General features: G+C 46.3%; 1 protein-coding gene across 1 annotated transcript; it reads left to right on the top strand.

Moving 5' to 3' along the window:
* The first annotated feature begins 42 nt into the window (after positions 1-42).
* LOC126523017 (uncharacterized) lies at positions 43-27,887 on the top strand. Its single transcript, XM_055066666.2, has 6 exons — positions 43-155; positions 1,788-2,573; positions 3,254-3,288; positions 23,314-23,422; positions 25,798-27,285; positions 27,744-27,887. The coding sequence occupies exons 1-6, from the start codon at positions 119-121 to the stop codon at positions 27,791-27,793; spliced, it is 2,505 nt and encodes an 834-aa protein (XP_054922641.1). The 5' UTR covers positions 43-118; the 3' UTR covers positions 27,794-27,887.

Genomic DNA, 27,887 nt, shown 5'->3' with positions numbered 1-27,887 from the left:
ATCGCCGCCAGCCCGGGGGCAGGGGGTACAAAAGGCGCCGCTGCGCTCTTGACAAACCACCTTTCCCGAGCGGCAGCAGAAACATACACCGGCCGGAGGTCGCATCGCCAAAGCAACCATGAAGCTCTTCGTCGCTGTCGCCCTCATCTCCCTGGGTAATTCTGCCGAGTTTACTCCCGTCGCTCCTTCGGTAGCTCCGCAAAAGCCCTAAGCCCAATTTTTCCAAAGCGGGTGCACTCGACGCCGACTTTTGCTTTTGCGTAATGCCCGCAAGCTGCAATTATCTTCCGCCTGCCCTGAACGCTCAGAAGATCCTGTGAAGCAAACGTTATTGTGTGCAGTTCAATAATTCAGCATATTTCACTCTAAATCTTTATAAAGTAATACAGCTTCTATAGAAATCGCGCGTAATTTTTTCACTGATCTTACTGAACACGTCGAATTATGAACTGCAACCGAGACGATTAAGCAGGCAATTCTTTTCCGCAAATCCCCGTCATGGCCCCGGCGTTGGAAAAGCACTACCTGGGCTGGTCAGATGAGCATAATTTTAGCTGCGTGTTTAACTAATTGAAATCATATTGACTGTTTAAAAGCCAATTTGAAGAGCAAGGTAGTTTTTAAAACGTTTACTACACGGGCAAGCTGCACTTAAAGAATTCTGACCTTGCCGTGATCAGAAAGTCTGTCAGTGCACTTAAGACTTATCTATTTTAGTGTAGTCCGTATGGCAGACCGGTATGTGAGAAGAATCCGTTAGGCACATATCCATGCACGCAAAATGTCAGTGCACATTCAGCGCCATCGGCTCAGAACTCCTTAATAATTCGGACTCGGACATTGTCCTGGTGTGCATGTTCAAGTCACGTCGCTGATATCCAAACTGAAAACTATTCACACCGACACTACGTATGCTGTCATAATTTGCTGAGGCACAATTAGTACCACTTCAATTATCACAATGCCGCAATGACTTTAACATTAGCATGTGTTTTTTATATAACTTGGTGTCTTTGGCACTCATTCAGCGTCAGTAAAATTTTCGACGTGTCGTCGTCCTTTCTTAGAGGAACCTGCACATAAGCAGGACTGGCAGTTCATACCCGCAGATAATCTTCGCATTTGACACAACTGTCAGTGTAACCAGAAAGAAAGCAAAAAATGTAAGGCTAAGAAATACTTGCAGCATGCGTATCTGTAACGTAGACATTAGTACAAGCATTGCATCTTATCAAAGCAAATACTAACGGAAGTGAAAGTGCGATCTAGGTTCTTAGTTCTATATAACTACAATGGCTTTGAATATTCTATAGCTAGGTTTTGTTCCGTTATGGAATGAAACGATTTAACTTCACGAAATTAGCACAGACTGTTTAACATTAAACAAAATCAGTCTACATGTATCGTTGTTAAGCTGAGTGCGCGTGGAAAGGCTGGAAACTGAATGAAAGGCAGACTCCGTAATACATCGCTTCCACATGGACTTACCGAGGTTTCTAGACAAGAGTAAAATAAGGTTTAATTCCTCAATTGCTATCATTAATAATTATTAGGTGTGATACGCACGTGAAAGATACTTGCGGACAGCGACAGGGATTCGAAAGGCAATGTTACCTAAGTGTCGATGTTACCCCAATAGCAGCTGTTGCTAGTCTATTGCCTACCTTTCAAGGTAGAGCGTATATTGATCTTGTTAATTTCAAAACGTCCACTCGCATTTCTTTAACCTTATGTGGCCCAGTACCGTAGCAAATAAACCCTTTTTATGTTTTGTCACCATACTGCAGGCATCCACGCTGAGGCTTTCGGCCTTTTCCGCTCTGGTCTCTACGGCTCTGGCTTCGGCGGTCTCTATGGCGGAGGCTTCGGCTCTGGCCTCTACGGAGGTGGCCTTCTCGGCTCTGGCCTCTACGGCGGCGGTCTAGGCTATGGTCTTTCTGGCCTCTACGGCGGAGGTTTTGGCTCTGGTCTTTCTGGCCTCTACGGCGGTGGCCTCCTGGGCTCTGGTCTTTCTGGCCTTTACGGCGGTGGACTGCTGGGCTCTGGTCTTTCTGGCCTTTACGGCGGTGGACTGGGCAGCACTCGTCTGCTCGGTCTGGGCGGTCTGAGTGGTTTCGGCTACCCTGGTCTCTTTGGTTCCAGCTACGGAGGATTGCTCGGAGGCCTCGGCAGCCCACTTGGAGGTCTCAGCTCCATCGGTAGCTTCGGCTTTGGAAGCCCACTCAGCGGATTTGGCAGCTTTGGAAGCCCCTTCGGAGGCTTCGGCTCATTTTCTGCTGGACTTGGAGCCCCCAGGAAATTTCCCGGCGACCTCCGCCTCATCACTGAGCCCACCTCCCGCCTTCCCCTTTCCGAGGGTGTCTACATTGGTGTAGTGCGCCAGCGCCTGGTGCCGGCCCCCTACCCAGTCCCACGTCCAGTCCCAGTTCCACGCCCAGTCCCGGTCCCACAGCCATTCCCAGTTGACGTGCCAGTCCCACAACCATTCCCAGTCCCAGTGCCGAAACCAGAACCAATCCACACCGTCACTGAAGTGACCAACACCGCAGTCATCGAGCCCGTCACAACCGCAGGTACGTTATAACACACGCTAGACAGCTCGTTACAAGACTCCTTGCCTTTATACCTGATGCCTCGTGCCAAAACAACGCTGTGATATTAAAATCGTTTGAGACTCCTCTAAATACGACGCTCTAACAACGAATACTTTCCCCTTTAACCTCGCCTTTGCTTTCGCCAGCTCGTTAACACATGGGTCCCAGTTCTCACTTGTTGTCGAAAGCCGCTAAATGTGGTCCTATATTCTTTGCTGAAATCTCAAGCACCCCGGAAAAAGAATTGAATGTAGCAACTGGTAATAAAAAGAGGTGGCCGGCTAAAATGATTAACGCTGTATAATACTACATAATTGACAGACAAAGATTTACTGTGAAGGTTCTACTGGCATGCGTATAAGCTTGTACGTGTCACGCGCTGTGTAACATCTGCGTTTCTCTAGCCATAAATGCTGGCGCACAGTATTTAGGTAATGTTACACATCTAAGATCTAACCACATCGGATCAGTACTAAAAAATTCTGTGTATTTTTTGTCTTACCTCTGAATTGTACCAGGAGCAACTTTACTGATTTTATTTCTCTTGCCGTTAGTCTCCCTTGATGCTGTCGCTGCATGTCCTGTCGCTTTACTTCATTTGACACACAGTATAAGGATGGCGTACTAACTTGTTTTTCTTGTTTTCAATTTACTTACAGTGGTACACCAGCGCGCACCCGAAATCACCAACCAAGTACAGGAACACGTCCGACTTTAAGCGTTTCCAAACCCAAGACAATATTTCTTCAGATTAGTCAACACAGTCACTTGAAGAAAATGTATCTAAAATAAAATTATATCTGCTTGAATTTAGTCTCTCAAAGTACGTTCTTGTTGCCTTCATTCAAGTGACTAGAGGCATTGCGGCCCTTGCAAGGTCAAGAGCAGCAGATACATCCTTTTCGCAAGTTTACCACAAAAAGTAATAAAACCATGACTTTCTAGCACTTCTACATACTCACCAGAGAATATTTTACCTTACATGATCTATTACCGAAGTAGCTTGAGCATGACCCATGTACAAACAATATTTTCTCTTTAAACCCTTTCTTAACACAATCACACGCTGGTCAACAAGCCTAATAGTATGGCGAAAAATGTATAATCATTTTTCCGAAGCGATGTGGTCTCAGTAGCTTTCCCACCCATGAACATTAATCAATTAGGGAATCATTTTACCTGACTGCTTGCTTGATTTTTACTAAACAATATAATTGAATTAAATTCTGGGGTCTTGCGTGCCAAAACCACGATAGTATTATGAGGCACGTCGTAGTGGGGATCTGTGGATTAGTTTTGACCACCTAGGGTTCTTTATTGTGCACACAATGCACAGTACATGGACGTTCTTGCATGTCGCCCCATTAAAATGCGACCACCCTGGCGGACTTAGTAGCGCAACTGCAAAGCCGCTAAGCAACTACGGTGGGTAGATGAATGAACTATATATTCTTAGCATAATTACAAAATATCTGTCACGCAGTGTAAATTCAGGACATCCGAATGAAGTAGCTGCGACTTCTGGTGCTGCTCTCGGTGTAATTAGCGCTAGCGTGTTTGCAAGCTAACTCTGAACTACAAAAAATATTTTTTTCGCGTTACCAATCAATATTGTTTTTCATTTCTCTACCCCAGCATCACTGACTAGCGAGTTCATACTGTAAAACATAACGAAAACGCAAAACATAACCACTGGATTTGCCTGCCACAAAGCAGGGTTGCATTCTTTTGAAGCAATGCCCACGTTTTGTTTTCGTCCCAAACGAACTCGGTACTTCGTTTTTGAAGCGACATATACAGGGTGTTTCAGCGAACACTCAAAATTTTTTAAGGGTTGCCTGTGGGAGATAGCTCAATTCTAGTTTATGAGCCGCTCTACTCGAAGCGGCGGACACTACTTGCACAAAAAATTGATATGCAAAATCCGCTATTTAACAAGAATCCAGTAATTAACTTTTTAGCCAGATATCGTATGACCCATATTGCAATTTACAAATTCTAGCAGTGGACTTCGCAAGGCGTATCTCCTTGGAACGAATTCTCAGGACGACACCAGTTTCGAGATACAAATTCTTGAACTTTGCGGTGCACATAAAACAAGCGCGTAATTTTTCATCCATGCTTAAGGAATACTTGCTTAGCCTCAATAGTGCTTTTCAATGTGAACAATCATGATGTCCTTTCTTTTCTTTAGTTAACTCGCTGAAACCTGCTGAACATATCTAACTAGTGTTTCAATTTTGTCGAAATTAATAATGTATGTTCATAACAATGCAGGAACTTGCCTGCAATCCACCTAACTAGTGTATTATGTTTTTGCTTAAAAATGTTTAATAGTATAACATGGTTTTCACTGTTTCGCATTTCATTATGTACGCTCGTGCAATTTAATGGTATGCGACAAATACGTGTATGCACGTGATGCATCTTGCTTTGTACTTGCAACAGTTATTGATTTTTCATTGGACCCGCAACTAGCATGTGGCTATGGGTCCAACCAGTTTTGGTATTTCTGCATGTTCTACGTCTGCAAATAAAGAATTGAATTGAAAAAGAATTGAATTGAAATGCATAGGAGTTCCAGTTCCTTGAGTGCTTCAGAGCATGAAATGACGTTTTTTTTAACAAATTAACTGGAACACCAATGCATTTCTCCGCGAAGTTCGGGAATTTATATGTTGAAACTAGTGTCACCTCGAAAATTCGTTCCAAGTGGATCCGCCTTGCGAACTCCACGGCCACAATTTGTAAATTGCAATATGGGCCATAATGTAATTAGTTAGAAACGTAATTAGTGAATTGTTATTGATTAGACGATTTTGCATCTCGATTTTTGTGTAAGTATTGTCCGCCGCTTCGAGTAAACCAGTTCATGAACTAGAATTGTGATATCTGCCACAGGCACCTTTTAAAGATTTTTGAAAGTGTTCGCTGAAACACCCTGTATGTCGAGGGACCTGAACAGTTGAGCACGGTGTTCCTTTGACTCTGTCCCATTCGTATTTTTCTTTCTAGCTCTGCGCAAATAACGGTAAGGAAATGTGGCGGAAGTTATCGTAAATGTCTTGGCCACTTACTGCTGGATAACATTTCTGTGGTTCTGCCTGCTCCGACTCCAGTTCGGGTTCTCCAAGGCCTGTGTTACCATGGTACCACTTTGCACCTCTGAGTGGCCTTCCAAGTAGGGTCCACGTTCCTACTTAGACCCCAAAGCTGCGCGTCAAAATACAGTAAAATGAAATGTTAAGTTAGCTGCCGTGTTTAGGAGAAGATATGTCCGCGAAGGGGCGGCCAAATGACAGGCCTACTGTATAGTCTCATGCCAGCCTTGATGAATCACTCTATCCGGTAACATCACCGGGGTTGTTATTGTTTTTTTTTTTTGTGCGTATGGGTGCGTTTTTTTTTCCATACCCAGGAATTTATGACATTTTCCTTGGCAATCAGTTCAACTTCGCTGCAATAAGCCAGCGTTACCTAATAGGCAGCGTTTCCATAAAATAGATACGTATTTCAAAATATCTGGCGAGTTTCCACAAGCTTCAAATAGTAATGTTGAAAAGGTACTCCTACTTATTAAAATGCGCATTTATGGCACTTAGCCGGTACTTAATGCTACGTTGCAGAAGTGTATTGGTCCTGACGAAAATACTCGTATAACGCAGTACAAAGTGCCGTCTAAATGTCGTAAACGCGTGTGGTATTGCGAGGAAGTAACCTCTCGGCAATGCTAGGAAAAACTTCTTGAAACACTGGAAAAGTGCTCAAATATAAGTTCTGAATATGCTGCCCATTGAGTTACGCTGGCGCAGTGGGGTGAAGCACAAGAACTTGGCCAACAAGCAATTTTCAAGATTTATGGACATGAGGATCGCACACTACTACATCAATCTGTTAAGAACTGTGCACAGCGGGTCTCTTGTCTTCTTTTAGTCGGCCGTGCGAGAAATTTCCTAACTGATAGAAAAGATAAAACGTGTACAGAAAGGGCACTCTTCCTGTTCGGTAAGCTATGAAACACCATGTTGTCAACGTGACACCATCGCAGTTACTGTTGGCCGCGGGGTCATACACGAAGCCCTAAATAGTAATGGGAGAATTGCATGAGCACGAAAGTCACTATAACAAAAGTATAGTAGACTTCTATTCCTTCTTTACACTTATTTACTCATTCATAGCAACAGCAAACAAAATATCCGCCACTTGGTGGGACGGACGGTCTCAGCAACACTGCTGCTTGGCCAAAGATTCATTTTTGTTCAGAAGCCACATCTTCAATAACTCACAGCAATCGCACAGCAATGTCTCGCAAGGAAACCGTGGGCCATTATATACGCGCATGGCAGTTCCGCGCACATTCGAATGAATGACTGGAGTCGCACCTGTACATCCGTGAAGAATAGGTTTACTGTGGCTGAATTTCAAAGCTCAAAACTGTTCGTTCTTGCGGTACGCCGCGGTCGTCACGCCGTTAATCCTAGTCCTCCTCATCAGCCATCTTCGCCCTCGCCACATGGCAAAGAAGAAACTCAGCGCCTCTTGCATCCTTTATACTGGGATAGAACTATTTATTCGCCCATACACTCTTAGGCAAAGTTACACCCTTTGGCTTGCCCCTTCTGCCACACAACAATAATCGTTATCTGCCTTGATGCGTTTCCTTTATTTAACGCTGCGAGCCCGGAACTTTCCAGTAACGAACGGCACGCGCGTTATCAGGAGGGGCACTCCAAAGGGTGTAAACTGTTCTATGCTGATAACGCGCGTGCCGTTCGTTACTGGAAAGTACCGGGCTCGCAGCGTTAAAGAAAGGAAACGCATCAAGGCAGATAACGATTATTGTTGCGTGGCAGAAGGGGCAAGCCAAAGGGTGTAACTTTGCCTAAGAGTGTAGGTACACAACCACGATCGGCCGTGCGCAGGCTTCCATGGTTGGAATGCGTCTCTCACTTGACGCTCGGACACCCAAGCAGCGCAGACGCCCGAGCCCCGGGCACTTGAGCTTAGCGGGAGCGCAGTGCGCTGGTGGTGTGGCGTCATCTTATAGAGAGGCAGATAAACATACACAGCAGTCACTCCTCCTTTCTTAATGAAAGCAGGCTATGTATATATCGTAGGCTTTCGGATAGTTCGAGGGGGACGTCTTGAAATTTGCGCTCTCCCTCCAGTCTCCACGGCGGGCATGTCACTCGGTGCGTGGTTACAGCTTGTTGTGACTGCAGGGTGTTGTTCTAGTTGATATCGAGCCCGTGTAGAACGTCGCTTGATTTGGCGATAGTGGCGGGGTAAGTGTCTGTGGAGCTGACACTGTTACCATGGTTCATCCGCTAGTATCGTCAATGTCACCAAGCCACCATTTTGGTCCTCTGCCAAAGTTGCGAAGTACCTTATCGCCCTTCTTGTATCGTGGTCTGCATTCCTTAGAACTAGGCCACTGCTGGGAGTGTGTAATAGCCTTGTCATCACCCTTCTTGGGAATAACAAGGTCGAGCCTTGCCTTCATAGAATAACTGAGCATCTGGTCTGCTGGAGACGTTCCATTCGGACGAGGCATTCAGTGGTACATGAGCAGCCATTGAGCGAGCCGGAGCTTGAGGTCTCCTCCTTCCAACTTTTTGAGGCCGTCGTTCACTGTGCGGACCACTCGTTCTGCCAAGCCATTTGATGCCGGATGGAAACCAGCAGTTCGCAGATGCTTGATTCCATTTCTTTCAACAAATTCTTGGAAGGGCTGACCATTAAATGATGTTCCATTCTCTGTGACAATACACCTCGGTAACCCAAACTTCGCAAAAATTTCACGCAGGTGTGCCACCGTTTTCTCAGGAGTGGCATTTGATACAATGAACAATTAGCCACTTTGACTTTGCATCAATTACCACACGAAGCATTTTTCCCTAGTAACGTCCAGCATAGTCCAAGTACAAACACTCCCAGCATCCCTGCAGTTCTGGCCAGGACACTGGTTCTACTTTAGGTGGCATTGGAGAATCCTGAATGCACTCTGGACACCGTCGAGAGCAGTGCTCTGTTTTGGCATCCATGTCAGGCCACCAGACAAGGGATCTTGACATGCCTTTCATGACGACCGCACCCTGGTGAGCTTCATGAAGCAGCTTAAGGATACGCTGGCGGGTAGGAACTGGCACAATCACGCAGTTTCCCCCGTGTAGAAGATTCCGATGCCCACTCAGTTCATCACGCCTGTTCCAGAATGGTTGTAGCGACTTGTCTGGCATGCTATGTAGCCAACCGTTCTTTACCCATTGTAAAACCTGACTTAGGTTGTGGCCACTGTTCGTGAGATGTTGCAGTTGCTTCTCTGATATATTGTCAGCTTTTCGAGGTTGTAGATTGAATTTACCAGCTCTGATGGTTATGCTGGATCTTATTACAGCGTCTTTAGCGGTAGACTGCTCATGGCACCTGCATTCCCATTAAGGCGTCCCGGACGGTGCTCGATTTTGAAGTTGTAAGCTCCAAGGGTAAAAGCCCAGTGTTAATTCTTGATGCAGTCATGGCTGGGATTGCCTTGTCTACTCGAAAGATCCCCACCAATTGTTTGTGACCAGTCATTAGAACAAAACGATGGCACATACGATAGTCTTCGAAGCGTGTGACACCAAATATTGTGGCAACAGCTTCCATTTCTAGTTGTGAATAGTTTCGTTCTCCTCGTGTGAGGGTGCGAAATACAAATGCCAGTGGTGAGTCCACCCCATCTTGCCGATGCGGCAGCAGTACTGCACCTACACCATAGGGTGAGGCATCACAAGCTAGTACGAGATGCTTTGATGGATCGTAGTGGGCGTAGAATCGCTGCTTCCATAATGCCTTGTTTTCTCTTGATAAAGGCGTCTCGTTCTTCGCCTGTATATCTCCAATGGGTGTTCTTCGATAACATTGCATACAAAAGTGCTAGTAGCGTCGACATGTTGGGTAGGAACTTTCCGTCGTACGAGAGGAGTTCAATATAGGATTCTAGTTCCACTACATATTTTAGTTCTGGTGCTTCGATGATGGCTTCTGTGTTCTTCTTAGCAAGCCGAAGTGCAGCTGGACTGATCTCACAACCCAAGTACACAAGTGATGGTTTAAGGAACCCGCACTTTTGTCTCAGCTTGATACCTGATTCTTTGATCATATTTAGGATTTTTTGGAGACCCTGCAGATGTTCTACATCAGTCCTGCCAGTCACGAGGACATCATCTAGGTAGACGGATGTTTCTGGAATTCCTTGCAGGCTGTATTCTATTCTTATTTGGAAGAGTGCCGGAGCTGATGCCACACAAAAGGCTAAGCGGTTGTATGCGAAGGGACCTGTGTGTGTAATAATGACCAGGAATTTGCTTGTCTCCTCATCCACAGGCACCTGACTGTAGGCTTCCTTGAAGTCTAGCTTCATGAACTTGACTCCACCTTGCAATGACGCGAAAATGTCTTCAATCTTTGCGAGCGGGTACTGGGTTGGAATGTAATCACTGTAGAATTCACGCGCAACTTGTAGTCTCCACAAATCCTGACGCTTTCTCTGTCTGCTTTCAGCACTGACACTAAGGGAGAGGCCCATACTGGGTGATCAACAGAACCATGGATTCCTTCGTCTTCCAATCGTTTAAGTTCATGATCCACTTTCTCTCGCAGTGCATAAGATACACAGCGTGCTCTGTAGTACTGTGGCTAAGCGTAGGGTCGAAGCTCTACATGAACTGGAGTTCCCTTGAGTGCTCCACAACCTGGCCTATACATGTCTTCAAGTTCTCGCGGCATGTTTTGCCTCACGAAATCTGTTGCATTTTCTACCAGCTGTGTCGTGTTCACCTGCCCTGGTAGAAGGTTGAATGTCGACAACCATTCCCGGCCACGCAAGTTCGGGCTCTTGCAACCAACTACCAAGAGTGTCCGTTGACTCGTAGTCTCGCAAAAACATACGTCTAAACGTTGGGAACCAAGCACAAAGATGGCCTCACGGATGCATTTTAGCTTGACGTCTGTTGCCATTAGTCGGGGTAACAAACGTTGGTTGAGTTTGTGTATTCCGAGATTATGGATACCGGTGACCCAGAGTCTAAGTCCATCACCAGCGATGCTCCATCCACCTTGAAGGTTACTGTGATGGGGTCTAGAGCACAATTCGTTTCCAGTGAATGCCGAAAGTACACGGTTGGATCGTTACCTGGTTCGAGACTGTTACCTTGACTTGACTGGTTTCTTGCCTTGTCAGTGTTGGAAAGACGGCAGCTCGCCAGATGTCCCACCTTGCCACAATTGTAACACTTGGTGTTGATGTGCTTGCAATCTGGTGGTTTGTGGTCATGTCCTCCACGGCAAATGCAGGGTCTCATTTTTCCTTGGGATCCGAACTTGTCTTTCCCTTTTGGTTTTATTCCTGGATTTTTCTGTCCGCTTGATACAGAACGACACTTTAAATGGTGGTACTTGAAGTACTTAGTGGCGTCTTTTTGCATTTGATAAATGGGTAATTCTACAAGACCTTTCTGAAGTTCCTTTGCGTCTCGCTCCACTGCTTCCGATGTTTTCGCGATATCAATTGTCTTTTCCAAGGTAAGGTTCTTTTCCACTAAAAGGCTCGGCTGCATGGTCTTGTCTCGTATTCCACACACAAGGCGGTTCCTCAGATTATTTGAGGGCTTTGCCCAAGTTGAAGTTTTCCGCAATATGCCAAAGTTCGACGACGAAAACCATGACGCTTTCGTTTTGAAGTTGAGCTCGCGTGTTGAATCGAAAGCTATCGGGTATTTCCGACAGCGGCGGGTTGACGTGTCTGTCCAAAGTCACCATTAGTTCCTTGTACTTCTTTCGGCTTCGCCGGTGCCAACAAGCTGCGGAGGGTGGCGTACGTACTGGATCCGACACTCGACAAAAATATCCACTTCATTTTTTTGTCTTCTTCAATGCCGTTTGCACTAAAGAACGCATGGAACCGTTCTGTGTACGAGAGCCAGGACTCTTTGTTGCTGCATTGCCCCACTTTGCTGAGCGTCGCCACATCTGTGCGTTTGCGTGGGAACGCCACGTATTTCCAGTATTGTTATGTGGAAGCATAACCACTTGCCCGTTTTCATCTGGATTTGGTGTCTTCACCGGGCTGATTTTGCGTCCACGATCCACACGCTCGTCGCCAATTGTATCTTTTATACTGGGGTACAACTATTTATTCACGTACAGGTACAGGATCACAATTGGTCCTGCGCCGCCTTCCATGGTTGGAATGCGTCTCTCACTTGGCACGCAGACACCCGAGCGACGCCCACACTTGAGCCTCAGACACGAGCTCAGTGTGAGCGCAGTTGTACTGGTGGTGTGTAGCCATCTTATCGGGGCGCCGATAAACATACAGAGCAGTGCCCTTCCAGTTTGTGACGAAGGATGACCAGCGAAGCTGTGTATGTGGGCCCCTTAATGGCGAACTGCACCTCAGCCGTGGTTCGGCCCGGCATTGCACAACCTTCAGGATCAGCCAACGTATGAGGAGTGCTTAGCGCCTGCTTCACCTCCGTCGCGGGTCGGCCCGGCATTGCACTATCTTCGGGATTTTTTTCATACACGCGGACAGGATAGTGGGGAAAGTAGCTCTTAATAGCTTCGCTGTAAAAATTCTTCGCTAATGTATGCCATCCTGAGCAACTAATACATCAAGCAGAGCGAAGCTGTTCTGACAATTTTCCGAAGTGTACAGGGGTCTGGTTTTTGATTGATTCCACAATAAAACCTCGCGATCACTACAGCCACTTTGGGGCTCCTTCGCAGGCTGCGTTGCTGGATGGCACCGTTAGCGTTCACTGTCGTAGCTGACTTCAAACGTGGAACCGGTAACGCAGAGCGACAAGAAAAAAACGGATTACTGGCTAAAGAAACCAAGCCATGAAGTTGTCTATTCGAGTAAGGTATATAGACAAGATATACCTGTATTTTATAAGCAATTGAAGAACTCTAATGCACGTTGCGTTGCTGGTGGTTGTTGATATTTGATACGCAGCCCACAGCTGCACAAAAACTGCGGCGAAACTCCCCTTAACAGCTCCACTCTAAAACAACAAACTTTGCCCACTAGCGTAACTGTGGATCGAAATCAGTACCCAGCGGAAATCTGAAGGAATAAGTCAAATGCCATGGACACTGCGACACATATTTATAGCTCGACAATATGTGCATGGTCTTGCACAATGCGCAGATTCGGCGTATATATCGGATGCCATAGATACCATATAACGAATAAGACAAAATTCTGCTCATCGCAAAAATATTGTCCCGTTTAAAAGGTTTGTGGATCCTACATTTATGTGTGAATCGGATATAGGCGGAACTTTCTTTTGTGTTTACTGAAATTTATTCACTTCTACGCTCTTTCTTCGCTTCTATGCAGCGCAACCCTCCTCTCTCTATGCATGCTCTGGTCCCATTTAATTTCCTTCAATGCTATCTGCACAGTCGGCTGCTTTCGTTGCCGACTACACTTCCCTATAGACAACTTCAATCTTCTGTTGCCAATTTCTTCACTTGTCGCAACTTTTTATGCTTGTCTATATGGGTACCTAACCAGTGGAACATATTCATCCTGGGAGATGTGCCCAGAATGTTCATATACCCAGCTGCACATGCCCAGTACCATACAGTCAGTGGCATACATTCAGTAGCCCGACTTCCACACACAGAGAGACAACAGCCAACCGCCAGCAGCCACCAGCCAGAACTAGATGTGTGGACGGGCTTGGGGTGAACCGAAAGCCAGTACGCGACCTCGCCCGCAGGCCGGGTTCGGGCCGCCCAACGTCATGTTGACTCAGGCCCATGCTGGACTCGGGCCACTAAATAATTTTGTTGGGGCTGTCGGAGCTACGTACCATGCCCGATTCGAGCCAAGAGCAACTATGATATGGCCGAATGGTTCAAGAGCACGACATGCTGAATTTTTTGGAAGAACTTGAAATATTTGTTTAAAGCCCTAGTCACTACAAAAATTTTTCGCGTGATACATTACGTTGTGTGAGTGCATGTGCGTGTGCCTGCGTGCGCGCGCGTGTTGACGCAATTGTTTCCTGTCACTGTGACAGGAAGCAATTGTGTCCGTATGGACTAGTGTCCAGTATGGCGTGGTGTGGTGTGGTAGGGTGTGCCGTTGGGAACTTGCACAATACTTATTGTATTTTATACCTATGTATATATATATACGTGTGTGTGTGTGTGCGTGTGCGTGTGCGTGTGTGCGTGTGTGTGTGTAGTCATACCATAAGAACCCAACTAGTAAGGACATCAAAGGCCTCACAGGGGAAGTTATCTGGAGTTCTTAATTGAATTAAGAAAATGATAAATTTTAATAATTTTCTTTTTTGTTCCTTCAACACTCCGTGCGTTTTCATAAACGTGATATCTTGCATAAGGGATACAGCAACGCCGTAGTGCTCTCGGTGGCCCTTATTCAACGCCTTCTAGATAACACAAGGCCGCTGCACTTCGATCCATGACGTCATGCTACCTTGCCTGAGTGCCACAATATCTAATGGTGATGCTCCCAAGTAAGCCGCGGTGGTTTTCACGTCCCCGTTTTCGTCACGCCGGACTTGGCGATGGAAATTTTGGTCCAAGTACCATGGCGTCATGAATCAGAGTGCATAGGCCTGCTATCTAGGACACGTCGCCTTATCTCTCATCGCCGCAGCCCTCTCTCATTCTCGCGGAGGCAGGAGAGGGATCCGATCATCTTCCATGCCGCCGCCTGTGCCGCTGCAAACGGCAGACATACAACGAATCGTCTTATGTAGCCGCCTATACTAAAGCTACTGATGTTTTGGTGTAAAGCTATATGAATAGCGGCGCAAATTAACACGTACAAGGACTAAGGATACAGGACAAGGTTCAGTGGGTTGGACGCCAGGCCCGGCTGCGGAAATTGCGTGGTCCATCACCACTGCCGGAAGCCCATTGGTTTAAGACGGACGCAAAGAACCACATGGTGAGGCGTCCGGCTTTCCAGCGGCGCGTTGCTTGGAAGTGGTTCATACAGACCGTTGTGCTTACTGTGCAAGAAACAAGATAAACAAAACTCCAAGCTACTCGAGTTAAATTCAGGGGTATTACGTGCCAAAACCACAATTTGATTGTGAGACACGCCGTAGTCGGTGATTGCGGATTAATTTTGGCCACTTAAATATTTAAAGGGCCCCCAATGATATAGGATATCTAAAGGGCCCCCAATGATATAGGATATTTAAAGAGCCCCCAATGCACGGCACACGGGCATTTTTGTATTTCGCCCCCCATCGAAATGTTCGAATTTGTGACCTCGGGCTTAGCCGTGACCCATCACAGCCGCTAAGCCACCATGGCGGATCCCAAACTACTCAAAAAGTATTACTGCTGGTACTACTCCGGTGATTTTCCATCAATTTGGTGTCCTTTCCAAGCGTTGAGGTCTCGTATTGACCAAGCACAGGGCCAATAGTGCACTTGTACCTATTATACCTGGCGGTACACGGCGACAGCTCTCATCTGCCTCCCACAGCTGCGGCTGATGATCTAGGTAACCGCGTGCGGCTTGCCAAGAGTTGCCTAGAGACCTCGTAGACTTTTTAGGGTCCTCTTTCGAGATGTGAAAACTCAACAAGTAACTGGGAACATCTCTATCCATTATTAAAACGGGTGGGTTGCCGGCAGTACCGAGATTTACACCAAGTATCACCCTTATAGGAGGCGGATGCTTTACCTCAGGCCAACGCTGCGGTTAAGAGGATGCCTACAGGTCCCATGCTGGCAATTCCCCAAATATGGACGTCATTCCTAAGTATTCAGGTCCCCGTAAAATGGTCGAACACCAGGCCGGGAAGCCCACTTTTACCTATTTTACCATTAGGTAACCGGCAAAATAAAATACATTTCAATGTCTATAGGGCGCCCTTTCGAGATGAGAACCCCTTATGAAAAGGCGGAGCTAAGGCACTGGACTCGAAAACTTTATTATGTTCAAGATGCATATGAGCTGCCAAACGGTATCCCCTGGACCTTACATGGTTCAGTCAGAGCCGGGCATCGTTCCCAGGACACTTTGCTCACACTGGGCGCCGCACCACACGCAGGCCTGCAGAGCCACAACCCAGGCCCTGCCGTTAGCCAGAGCTCCACATCCTGTACCCATTTAACTTGGGTCATCGTCCGACCGAAGTCTTGCCATCGAGCGTGACGGCCCACGCTGCTGCTGTCACCTGGATGGTCATGTTCTGGTACACCCATGTACTCGAGTTGGCGGGGCGGTAAGTGCCCGAATGTCCCCCGTGAAGGACAGCTTTGATCGGCGCCGTAGCGTCCTCGAGCTTAGACATTCCATTGTAGACCAAGCATCAGGCTGGCAAGCCATTTCTCCCTTCATCTTTAAAGTAGCTAAGCTGGCCTCAAGCCGAGACGCAACAAAGACTACCGCATCAGTGGCAGGACACCTGAGTCCTGCTTCACCAGGAGCCCCTCATAGTCACATTATGCTACTATTCCCATACCCAAAGCCTTAGTTTCGCTTCCTCACCCTCTTAGCTACTTTGACAGTCTCGATCATGGCACCCACGAGAAAAGGGGGAGGGGGAAGCACAGGCACCGTTTTCTTGATCACGGGCTTAGATCACGCTAGCGCGCTGCCTCTCGCAGCGAATTTACCTGCGACCTGAGTGGAACCCTTTGCACTACAGTGCGAGATATTCCCACATGTAGCCTGCGGAAAATTCACTAGTGCAGCCTCTATTGCAGCGCTCTTAATCGTTGTTCGTGCGAAAGAACCCGTGGCGAAGTTAGCGGCCGCGACTCTAGGCATCGGCTTCGCAGTGTGTCAGCATCTCTGGCGGTGGCACACGGAAAGGAAGCGCCGTCGTCCGTGATAAGCGATAGGCTCAACGCACGGTTGAGAGCGCTGCAATACGATAGCGCACGGGAGCAGTCACGTCGTTTTATTTTCTATTTCGCGGGCTTTCTTTAAACGCCGAAAAATATCGCCATGCAGCATGTACAGGCGCCGACAAAAGTGGCATACTCCACGCAGCGGGAGCCGGAGCAACGGCAAACTGCATCGCATCGCCATCTATAGGCAGCATCTGGCATCGAGACAGCCAATGAGTGCCCTTTATTATCTGCAGGCATGTCGCTTGACTCGTGTCAATGTAGATGGCGTCGCAATGTGGTGTGCCGCTGCTCCGGCTCCCGCTGCGTGGAGTATGCCACTTTTGTCGGCGCCTGTACGTTGCCGCGAAAAATTGCATCGGTCGTTTCTGAACCCCTTCTGCAACACAACTAAAAGCACTTGGCCCTAAACTGAATATTAAAAATTCAGCATAACTCATTTAGTTAATCAACTCATTAAGCAGAATATAAAAGAAACTCTTAGGAGTGCCACATGACGGCAAACTATATGCCATTGGTTTCATACAGCAGCGGATAACCACTTTTTTTTTTAAATCCCTGGCACAAGTTACGTGAAACGCCCTGTATAACAATGCAAAAGAAGTTATTATTCTATATAAAGCTGGTTTCCTGGGGACACGCTGGCGCATATTGTACCTTTCTTATATTACACGCCCAGTGTGTGATGGCTTTCATATATTGATAATGTACAGCCTTACTGAAGTAAGCAGATGCAATATTTTTTGCAGTGTAGCGCTAGATTCTTGCTTGCTACCGGCTACAGCGAATTTCAGTTCTCCCGAAAATTTTCAATGATGTAGCAGCCCGCTTTACCGATGTAGGAGTCGCCTCATCCCAACCGAATGTCATAAATGGTCTCATTGGCACAATGCGCTTGCCCGGCAACGTGTTACTTGTTTGCATTGAACTTATAGCACTCTTCTAGGCACGAAGTCGCGGGGTCAAATCCAGGCCACGGCGGCCGCATTTCGATGTAGGCGAAATGCAAAAACACCCGTGTACTTAGATTTATGTGCAGTTTAAATAATCCAAGGTGGTCAAAATTAATCCGTAGTCCCCCACTACGGCGTGCCTCATAATCATATCGTGGTTTTTAGAACGTAAAACCCCATAATCTATTTTTTTTTCACCGTTTGAGCGAACGTCCGAACTAGGAAATGTCAGAAAATGTTCCTCCATAACAAAAAACATATCTGAAAGCAATACAGCTGGCCGGACGTAAAACAATTTCCCCGCAAAAAAAAAAAAAGTAACTTTGTTCCCCATTGTCCACTGCGCTATGGAATGCAGAGGGTAAGTGCCATAAGATTTTGCAGTTACCCTCTACAATTGAATTCATTTTCCTTTATGCGCCCCCTGTCTGCAGTGAAAGAGGACTTCACTGTTTATAGAAATAACATTTCGCGGCAAACCTATTCCTATAGGTACAGCATTCATAATAGAAGTTCACTATGTTCGATTACTTATCTGCTGTGTAGAAGATATGCCTCGTCATCATTTATTTTTCCTAAATTCCATAACTTATACTGAATAGCGATACCACATTAAGAATTTTTGTGACTCAGACGAATCAATATCAGTCCGTAATACCATAGAGAAACAACATCTTCAAGACAAATGGCAGCAACTGTTTCTGCCGGTTGCCTTTTTTAGCACGTTTTGTGCAACCTGTCAAAATAGCTTTAAAGCTCCGCCGGCTATTTTTCAGGCCGGCAACCGACGATGCGCACGTAAGCATCAAAGTTACTTGCTTTGAAGGAAAAGGTGTCGCCAAGCACATTCCATCGAATACGACACAAACAGTGCCTACCTGAAACAGGAATGCCAAGGAAATGTGTGCTGTGGCTGAGTAATTTGTTCGATAGGGATAAATATTTGTGCAAATGATCTATGGGGAATAACGACAAAGTCAAATCATTCATTATTTTTATGTGCATGAACTTCTTTGCGTCATTAAAGTTATTACAAAAAAATTAACATAACGTAGAAGAGTCTGGCGCTGGGCCTGTTGGTACATAGCTTTACGAACAAACGACGAAAACCAAGCCTTCGAAAACGTTTACACAAGAAGAGAGAAAAAGACAACCACACACGCTGGGACTAGCAACAGAGTTTAATGAAACGCTTGGTTCGAAAAGAAAATCGAGACGCGCATGGGCCATACAATCCAAGGCAGCCGTTAAAAAAAACATAAAAACCTTCAAAAAACACCGGTGAATGACACCGGTGTTTCATAAACGGGATGCCAAGAGCAACTTCGACAGTGAGCGGGCAAGTTTGCCCCTCCACCTGACGTCACAGACGTTTCATGTTCTTTTAAGCGAACATTGACACAGCGTCCTGTCTGTCCGATGTACACTCTGCCACACGACAACGGTATGCGATAAACAACATTGGTGGTGCAATCTGTGAATTTGGAAACATGTCGCATAAGCTCTTAGGTTTCCGGTTTTCAATCCAGGCACAAAGTCTTGAAAGCCTACATGGCGCCGACAACGCAACTTGTACACTGTGTCTAGTGACAACTTTTGTCACGTTGTGTGAAAGCTTGTGGATATAAGGAACAACTTCCACTCGCTTACCATCCTCATTTCCACGTGCATGAACCCTGTCATCTGTTTTTTTTTTTTTTTTCGACCTGTTCAATTTTGTTTTGGCTACCGCCTTTAAAATGTTATCAAAGAAACCAGCCGCCTTTAGACGGTGGATCTGCTCATCAAAACTTTGCTGCATTGAATGGTGGCAGCTTTTCTTGAGGGCATTAATTAAACACAGTGCCAATATGCCTCGCTTCACTAGTTTTTAATGTGATGACTCAGAAGGTAGAAGTTGCTTCTTAGTGCGGGGGGCATACATCCAGCAAACGTGTCCAGTGTTAGAAAAAGTCAGTTTCAAGTCTGAAAACCCTATCGCATGCTCTGAAGCCAGTTCCTTGGTGAAATTTATAGATTTGCTGCATGCCTTGAATGAGTTAAAAATGTCACATGATGCCCTATCTAGGTCCGCGGGGTTCTTCAGGTTTAACAAAATTAAAAAACCATCAACATGCCTGAACACCTTTGCCATCTTATCGTCAACCAACGAGCAACTTAAAGCATTGTCGAATTTACACAGAAAAATTTCGCATGATACAGGTGCCACGTTGGACCCAATACAAATTCCGTTCTTTTGCACATACAAAGTTTCATCAAATTCAATGAACGTCGATGACAAGTACATGGTTAAAAGCTGAAGGAACGAGTCAACAGAGACGCCACAAGTACTCTGGAACGGGACTGCCCCATTTTCTTCAATAAGTTCACGAACCGCTACAAACAATTTGGCATGTGGCACTAAATAGAAAAGTTATTCAATGTCTACCGAGAGCGCTGTGTTTGCAACACGCCGTTGATCACGCAAAAACGTCCACGACACAGTCAGAAGATGTGACGTCAAAAGGTTCTGATGTAACTAACGTATTGAGCCAGCATTGTAGGTACAGTCCCACCTGTTGCTGATAACATTTTAAAGGCGGTAGCGGAAACAAAGTAAAGCAGGTTGAAAAAAGAAACAGGTGGCGTGAAAAAGAGGTTCGTAAGCGAGTGGAAGTCATTCCTTATATCCACAAGTTTTCATACAACGTGAATAAAGTTGCCACTAGACACGGTGTACAAGTTGTGTTCTCGGCGCCAAGTAGGCTTTCAAGACTTTGTGCCAGGACTGAAAAAAGGAAACCTAAGAGCTTCTGCACTATTCGCCATGTATCCAAATTCACATACTGCACCACCAATGTTGTTTATCGCATACCGTTTTCGTGTGGCAGAATGTACATCGGACAAACAGGACGCTGTGTCAATGTTCGCTTAAAAGAACATGAAACGTCTGTGACGTCAGGTGGAGGGGCAAACTTGCCCGCTCACTGCCGAAGTTGCTCTTGCCATCCTGTTTATGAAGACCCCCAAATTATTGGTAGGGTAGCCACGAAATGCGAGAGGGAAGTTATTCAAGCTTACTAAATACAAAAACACGGTCACAATCAGTGCGTGAGTGCACTTTCAGTATCGCAATCATGCAAAGAAATTGCTTTATCGGAAAAATGTCGTCTTTAGAATGCGCCATTCACCGGTGTAAGGCCTTTATGTTTTGTTTTGTTTTTAATTACTGCCTTGGATTACATGGCGCATGCGCGTGTTGGTTTTCTTTCTTTTCGAACCAAGTGTTTCATTAAACTGTTGCTAGTCCCAGTGTGTGCGGTTGTCTTTTGCTCTTTTCTTGTGTACGGGTCTGGGTTTGTGTACGGGTCTGGGTCTTGTGTAAGCTGGGTTTCGTCGTTTGTTTCTCAAAAAAATTAAATTACGGTGTTTCACGTGCCAGAACCACAATCTGATTATGAGGCATGCCGTAATAGGTGGTGCGGACTACGGGGGTGTGAAGGGGCCCGAGCCGCTTCCGGAGTTTTCCAGGAGGAGGGGGGGGGGGGACAGCTCCCCCTCGGCGATGCAAGAACTACCCCCCCCTTAAAGTGTCATTACTAGAGTGTTCTGTTACCCACATCATGTGATGTTTCTTTTGAGTTGCCTGTACCTTTTCTCCTAAATTTTATTGCGGCTAAAAGATTACTACATATTTGTTGGCACGGACGTGTACGTCTGTTAATTCATGTTTTCGCTTTCTCTCTGCAAATCATGACAATAGGAGGACAAGCGCATTAAAGCACCAGCGTCAGCGGCCTCATACATACTTTTTTTTCATTTCAAGTTTTTTTTTTTAATTTTCACTGTGAACACCACGGACAAACACAATATATGTAAATATACAGGGTGTCCCAACTATCATGCACCAAGGTATAAAAGTATGCTAATGCTACATAGCTGGACCAAACCAAGGTATTGTTGTTGGCCGTCGCTTGGAGATACTAAAATATTTTTTTGCAGTCCGCCTAGTTACATAATTAGTCTTAATTTGTTAATCAATTTCTCAAATATGTTTAGATGAAAATTGTAAAGGAAAAATTTGTACAGCCGCATGAAAAGCTCCTGAAAACACCTTTCTGTTGCTCAATACGTGCTACATAAAAGCGTTTTTTGGAGCGTGAAAGAAGCCCTCGAATGCACGCAAGGTGCCGCAAAATGCACGCAAGTGCAAAGTACCAAAAACATATTCTTATCGCAGGCTTTCCGGCAAAGAAGCAGAGTTGCGATTTCTTGAAATCGGGAAGCGAAAAGCTGAAGAATAATGCAAGTTGATACCAGGGAAGCAAAATATAATGCGGCAGTGAGAAAGTTTAATAAATTATAACTACCTGTGATAACCATCATGCTTTAGAGTTAAGTAGATATTTGATACAAAGCCATTTTACTGCGGGGACACTAGCGTTCGAGTGCTCCACGTCTTTTCACTCAGGTTCGCATCATGGATCTCTGTTTCACAAGTACAAATATTCATTTGGGGTGCCCAGCGTCATAACAGCATCTGACGCCTGTGTACATACTCTACTGGATCGAATGCGTTTATTTTTTTCTCCATAAGCGACGCCCATTTCACGATGGACAATGGCTCGTACACGAAAATTGGGAGCCTGCAATTAGCGCAGTTATCTTTTAGGGAGCCTTAGGCAGCAATTGAGCCTCCTCAACCAGGTCCGGTGTGTGGCGATCGTCACTGGAGTCCGGGACTGAGGACCAACCCTCCAGTGGCCACAACACTATATTTTCTAAATAAAGTTATTTATTTCTCTTCCTCTCTCTCTCTCTCCTTGAAAAACACTTGTTTCCGACTACTGCCACGTGCACTGCGTCATTCGTCTCTTTTCCTAATGTTGAGCGCGATAAATCTTAAATGTGTGCAATATCAACTGTTTAATGATGTGTCGCAAACGCTGTGCTCAACTCGACGAAGCAACAATGGCAGTGAGCGAAAAAAAAGACGCCTTAGCACGTGGGTTTTATTAGGCGTCATCCAAGACCCTTGCAGGGACTCATCTCTCATTGCTCGGCGCAAGGCGAACTGATGCTTTCATGTCTGTACAGTCGTACTTACATCTGCATATCGAATTTTCGTCTCGCACAGACACGGAACTGCATTCTGCAGACAATAAATGAATTTGAAACGGTTCATGGACACTATCAAGCCTCAGTTCAATCTTTGCTTGAAATGGCCTCACTCATGAATTATTCGGCTTGTTTCTGTTACGGTTGTTAGATTCGTTATTTATGACGGGTAAGAGTCTATTCCAAGTGTACTGGCGTACTTTGCGAATCAATGTACTTCTTTCTTTCTTTTTTTCTAGACACTGAGAAAATTAAAAAAGAAAAAAGAAAGTTCATTCCGGAGCCCGCATGTGCGCAAAGCACCACTTTCATCCCCATCGATTACAGCCCACTCGTACGAAAGAGGCAAAATTGCTGACGCGAGCAGTGCGGAAACCAACAAAGTGGGAGCGTGTTGCGAAAAAGTGCAAAAAAGAAATTATTTGCTTCTTGTGGTATTGTTTGGTCCACGAATGTTCTCTGCGGCACAATAGCTACGGCGCAGTGCGAAGCCAGGGAACAATTTGTTATAGAGCTGCCATCGGAACGTCCAGTAAGGTAGCTGAAAAAAAAAGCGGTCAATGCGAAAGTGCTACATGAAAATCACATTGGCAGTTTTCTTGTTTCTTTGTTGTTCTTTTCTCTTTCTCTCGCCTGCACGCCTTACGCGAGAGCACTGGATTGTTACAGAAACAATGCCCTTGTGGCGCCTAGCTTAACTTCCTGCCCTCGACCGACGACAGCCCCATCCTCAAAAATACGACGACAGGGGATATAAAAGGCACAGCTAGGTCCTTTGGAGAGCACCTTACTCCGGCGACAGACAAACACATCCCTGCAGGAGGTCGCCTAACTGCGGAAACATGAAGCTCTTCAGTGCTGTCGCACTCCTATCCTTCGGTAAGACGGCTTTGGTCGCTGTTAGTGCAAGACACTGCGCCCGTGAGATCTTTAGCCCTAATGCTAAGTCAAACGTTACGCAAGCTCTAGGAGCCTGGAGCATTTTGGGACGAACAGCGGGCACCATTCCCAGATATCCAACTTTAAGTATCTCGCCAAGCACTCGCGCCAAAATTTCTAGAAGTTTCTTTTGCCAAACTGCTCCTGCCTCGGTCTATCGATGAATTTCTTTCGCTTTCGTGCAATCGTCTATGTAGAGTCGCTAAGACCTCAAGAGCTAAAGTTACCGAAGTGTTTTCACGGTGTTTTACTACGCTGGCTATGCAGACCCCTAAAGCAGCGCCATAGCCAAGCCGAACGTGTACTGAACCCTCGCAATTAAGTCTTTCAGAACCATAAGGGAAGCGTGAGCAAGACCTTCTTTCTCATGGTTCTACCTTTTCTTTATGACAGCCTTTCTTTTCTTGTTCTCGTATTTTCGCTGCTTTGTGCACATCTAACGTTTCTAAAGTTGCGTATGCCCCTGCCATAGGCAGTCTCATATTCACTTAGCTATAAACAGAAATGCACTCTCTTAGCTTAAGATTGATATAAATGTCGTGATCTTCACCCCTGAAGTCCAACAAAGAAATCAACGGAATGAACAGGAGTAAATAAGACCCCTTGACGATATAATTGTCATCTGGGAGAACGTGAGGACGCCACTAAACAGAATAATTCTGCGACACGAACGCTAACCATGCTATAGTGACGCAAGTGCAAGGCAAGGTTCTTCCAGCCTAAGTCTGTCGAGATGCCATCGATGCTCGAATGGCGTGCCGAGTTCGCTCAATGCTCAGAATGAAATATGTAATTTCGTTCCAATTTTTCGATTCAGAGCGACGGATAGCGAAGAAAAAACAGCGCGATTATACGTGGCCGCTTTTCTTTCTTTAAGCCCCACAGCTTACGCTTTATATGATCCCCCCCGCAACCATACCTTTCTTTATGGACAAGCACCATGTCTGTATAAGGCTCTGCAATTCATTTAATTATGTATAACGCATAAAATGACAACCTGAGCGAATTTAAGAAATTAACAAGGCACATTAAACGGTCAGATGCCCTGCCTGAGCGAGATCAGTCACCGAGGCTCTAATTAAAAAAAAAAAGTTTCCAGCCCAAAAACTTGCTGCCAGTAACATGTGACAGCGCTTCCTTTCGCGAGTAAGCCCTCTGCGCGTATTAGGCATACACAATTTTTCTTCTTACGATGAAACCTTGCAGCAGCCATCAGCGGTTAGCCGTCATCCCAGCATGTTCCTAGTAGGGAACATGCTGAAATAGTTCGCGCGAAATAATTCCTCATCAAGGAGTCAGTGGACTAAACAAAAAGCTGTCGAGTACCTTTCGCTTGCGCGTGCTGGTTATTCTTGAAGAACGTTATGGGTGTATAGTTTGCACTTTCCTTAGTGACGTCAAATCCTGTCGCTCATTATATATGGAACTTAATAAATGAGACATTTGGGCCGTTTGAATTCGATAAGTTATTCTGGTGACCACACATTACAGGTGGAAGGACTCTTTATTGTTTCATGTTTTAGAGTGAACTCTTAAAATCTACTTAAGGAACTTTCTCTCTGGCGCCGTTTGCTCAGCTACGTGTATTGTTTTTGTTGCACTTATGGGCATCAGCAAAGACATTTTATTGAACTGCATTTACTAACGCCTGTACCGTCCTCTTCTCTGTGTATTGTATTTTTATTGCGCTAATGTGAATTAGGAAACTATAACTTCCTGCGCCGTAAGAAGTTCCAGTCAATGGCAGTAAACATAACTCCGCGTGCAATTGCAAAGCGATGAAGTATTACTAAAATGTACGCATGGTGCATGTTCATCAAATGCTTTTATGAACAGTTCTTGTACGGTAATGCAAAATCTGAAATAATGGCACACTTCAGACACTTTGCTTAAAATTTTCAAGACAGCGACAACATGTGAACATGTTGAAGGCTAGTGCAAAGGCTTAAGACTAAAAAAGAAATGTACTCGCATTTGCAAACCTCATGCGATGGCAGATATCCAGTAAATATTTGAAGACTACAAACACCTTTAACACTGTAGTAGAGTACATTATTAATTGCAACATATGATTTTTAATGTCCACTTTCACTTTGATAATTGCCTATAGTCTTAAGATTTCTCGTTATTTTTTTATATAATTTCAACGAGCAAAAGCCGTCTGCTATTTGTACAGGTAGGGGCTCATATGTACTCTTGCACAACGTAAGCGCAAATAATTACTTAAATCAATTTCCAAAAAGTACGGTGGGCGTTAACTTCAGTAATACGATCCCGCGCACACTAATGTAATTCTTTTGCCGCTTACTCCTCAGCCATTCCAGCTTGCCTTGGTGCCGGCATCAAGTCAGTCGTCACAGGCGGCGCTGCCCTTCCCGGAACAGTACGCGCTGCTACATTGAGTTCTCTGCCCGCAGTCACTACACTCACCGGTGGCCTGACTGGTGTCGGCTCCAGCCCGAGTGTGGTCAGTTCCGTGGTCGGCCCCTCTTCGATCGGCGGAGGCCTCACAGGTGGACTCACCGGCGGGTCCTTCGGCAGCTGGCCCGGATCCTTTGGCGGAGTTTTGGGCGGTCTCTCTGGTTCTTACCCTGGATACCTCGGTGGGCTCGGTGGTAGCTACTGGGGAGGCTACCCGGGCTCTCTCGGTGGTTCTCTTGGCGGTTACTTTGGCTCTTACCCTGGCTTCGTTGGTGGATTCGGCCGCGGAATCTACGGAAGCTGGCCCGGATACTTCGGTGGATCTCTGGGTGGTTTATACGGATCCTACCCCGGCAGCTTTGGTGGATCTCTGACTAGACTCTACGGCTCCTACCCAGGCAGCTTCGGCGGATCTCTAGGCGGTCTCTTCGGATCCTACCCCGGCAGCTTCGGCGGATCTCTAGGCGGTCTCTACGGTTCCTACCCCGGCATCTACGGTGGATCTCTCGGCGGTCTGTTCGGCTCCTACCCCGGCCGCTTCGGAGGATCTCTGGGTGGCCTCTTCGGATCCTACCCCGGCAGCTTCGGCGGATCTCTGGGTGGCCTCTTCGGATCCTACCCCGGCAGCTTCGGCGGATCTCTGGGTGGCCTCTTCGGTTCCTACCCCGGCCGCTTCGGCGGATCTCTGGGTGGCCTCTTTGGATCCTACCCCAGCAGCTTCGGTGGATCTCTGGGTGGCCTCTTCGGATCCTACCCTGGCAGCTTCGGCGGATCTCTGGGTGGCCTCTACGGATCCTACCCCGGTAGCTTCGGCGGATCTCTGGGTGGTCTCTACGGATCCTACCCCGGAATCTATGGTGGATCCCTAGGTGGCCTTTATGGTTCCTACCCCGGAAGCTATGGTGGATCTTTCGGTGGAATGTTCGGATCTTCCCCCGGCCTTGGCTATGGTAGTGTTGCCAGCCTCTTCGGAAGAGGAGCCTATCCTTCTTTCTATGGAGCTACCTCACTGAACCTCCTGGGTCCCCGTTCGTTTGGCATCTTCGGTCGATTCCCACCACCACCCGGTCTTGGAGCCGCGGAGCGCAGGGGACAGTTCCTACCACACCCCGTTGACATCCGCACAACCTCTGACCCCCTAACTGGCCACCCCATGGTCCAAGCTGTCTACTATGGCCTCCTGCGCGAACGCATCGTGCCTGTGCCAGTCCCGGTTCCACAGGACGTCCCGTACCCAGTACCATACCCAGTCCCACAGCCATACCCAGTCCAACGGCCAATTCCTCAACCAGTCCCATACCCTGTTGCGCAGCCAGTGCCAGTCCACACAAACACCGAAGTGCACAAGACCGACGTCGTGGCCAAGACCGAGCGCGGCCCAGGTACGTCATGACGTTGCCTACATAACGTAGCCTCTTTTGGCAGTTACGGCTCAATAAGGCTAATTCAGTATGAAGTGGGCACGTGTTCTACTCTACTAGTGCACGTATGTCATGTACACGACAAAAAATAGCCTGAATTCACATATTTCAACGATGTTAACAACCCAGCACAGTAAGCCAGGAGTATACATGAAGAATTAGTATGAATAATTAAAGGGGAGTGAATGAAAAGGCACCCAGTCAAGAGTAGGAACGCACTTGTTTTACATCGATGAATAGTTAAGGTAACATCTGAAAGTGCCTATAATTGGAAAATACTTCAGGACATTCAAAATTTGATCCACGCACAGCTGATGATAGCTGCGTCTCTCTGCTCTCAACTGCATACTTTCAACGCCTATTGTTGCGCTGAACAAAAAAAAAAGTTCTGAAACATTTTTTTCCTTTTTCATTTTCAGTTCTCGTCGACCAGGCCATCACTGACGTCCGATCAAACCGAGTCAACTAAACATCCTCCGAGGAAAAGACCAAGTCACTTTAGTTCACTGAACAGATCGGCAGTTAAATATGTATTTGAAATAAACCAAATTCTATCTCATGAA

The sequence above is a fragment of the Dermacentor andersoni genome, chromosome 6 (genome assembly GCF_023375885.2).
Source record: "Dermacentor andersoni chromosome 6, qqDerAnde1_hic_scaffold, whole genome shotgun sequence".
Classification (NCBI taxonomy): Eukaryota; Metazoa; Arthropoda; class Arachnida; order Ixodida; family Ixodidae; genus Dermacentor; species Dermacentor andersoni.
This window is presented reverse-complemented; position numbering and strand designations above follow the sequence as displayed.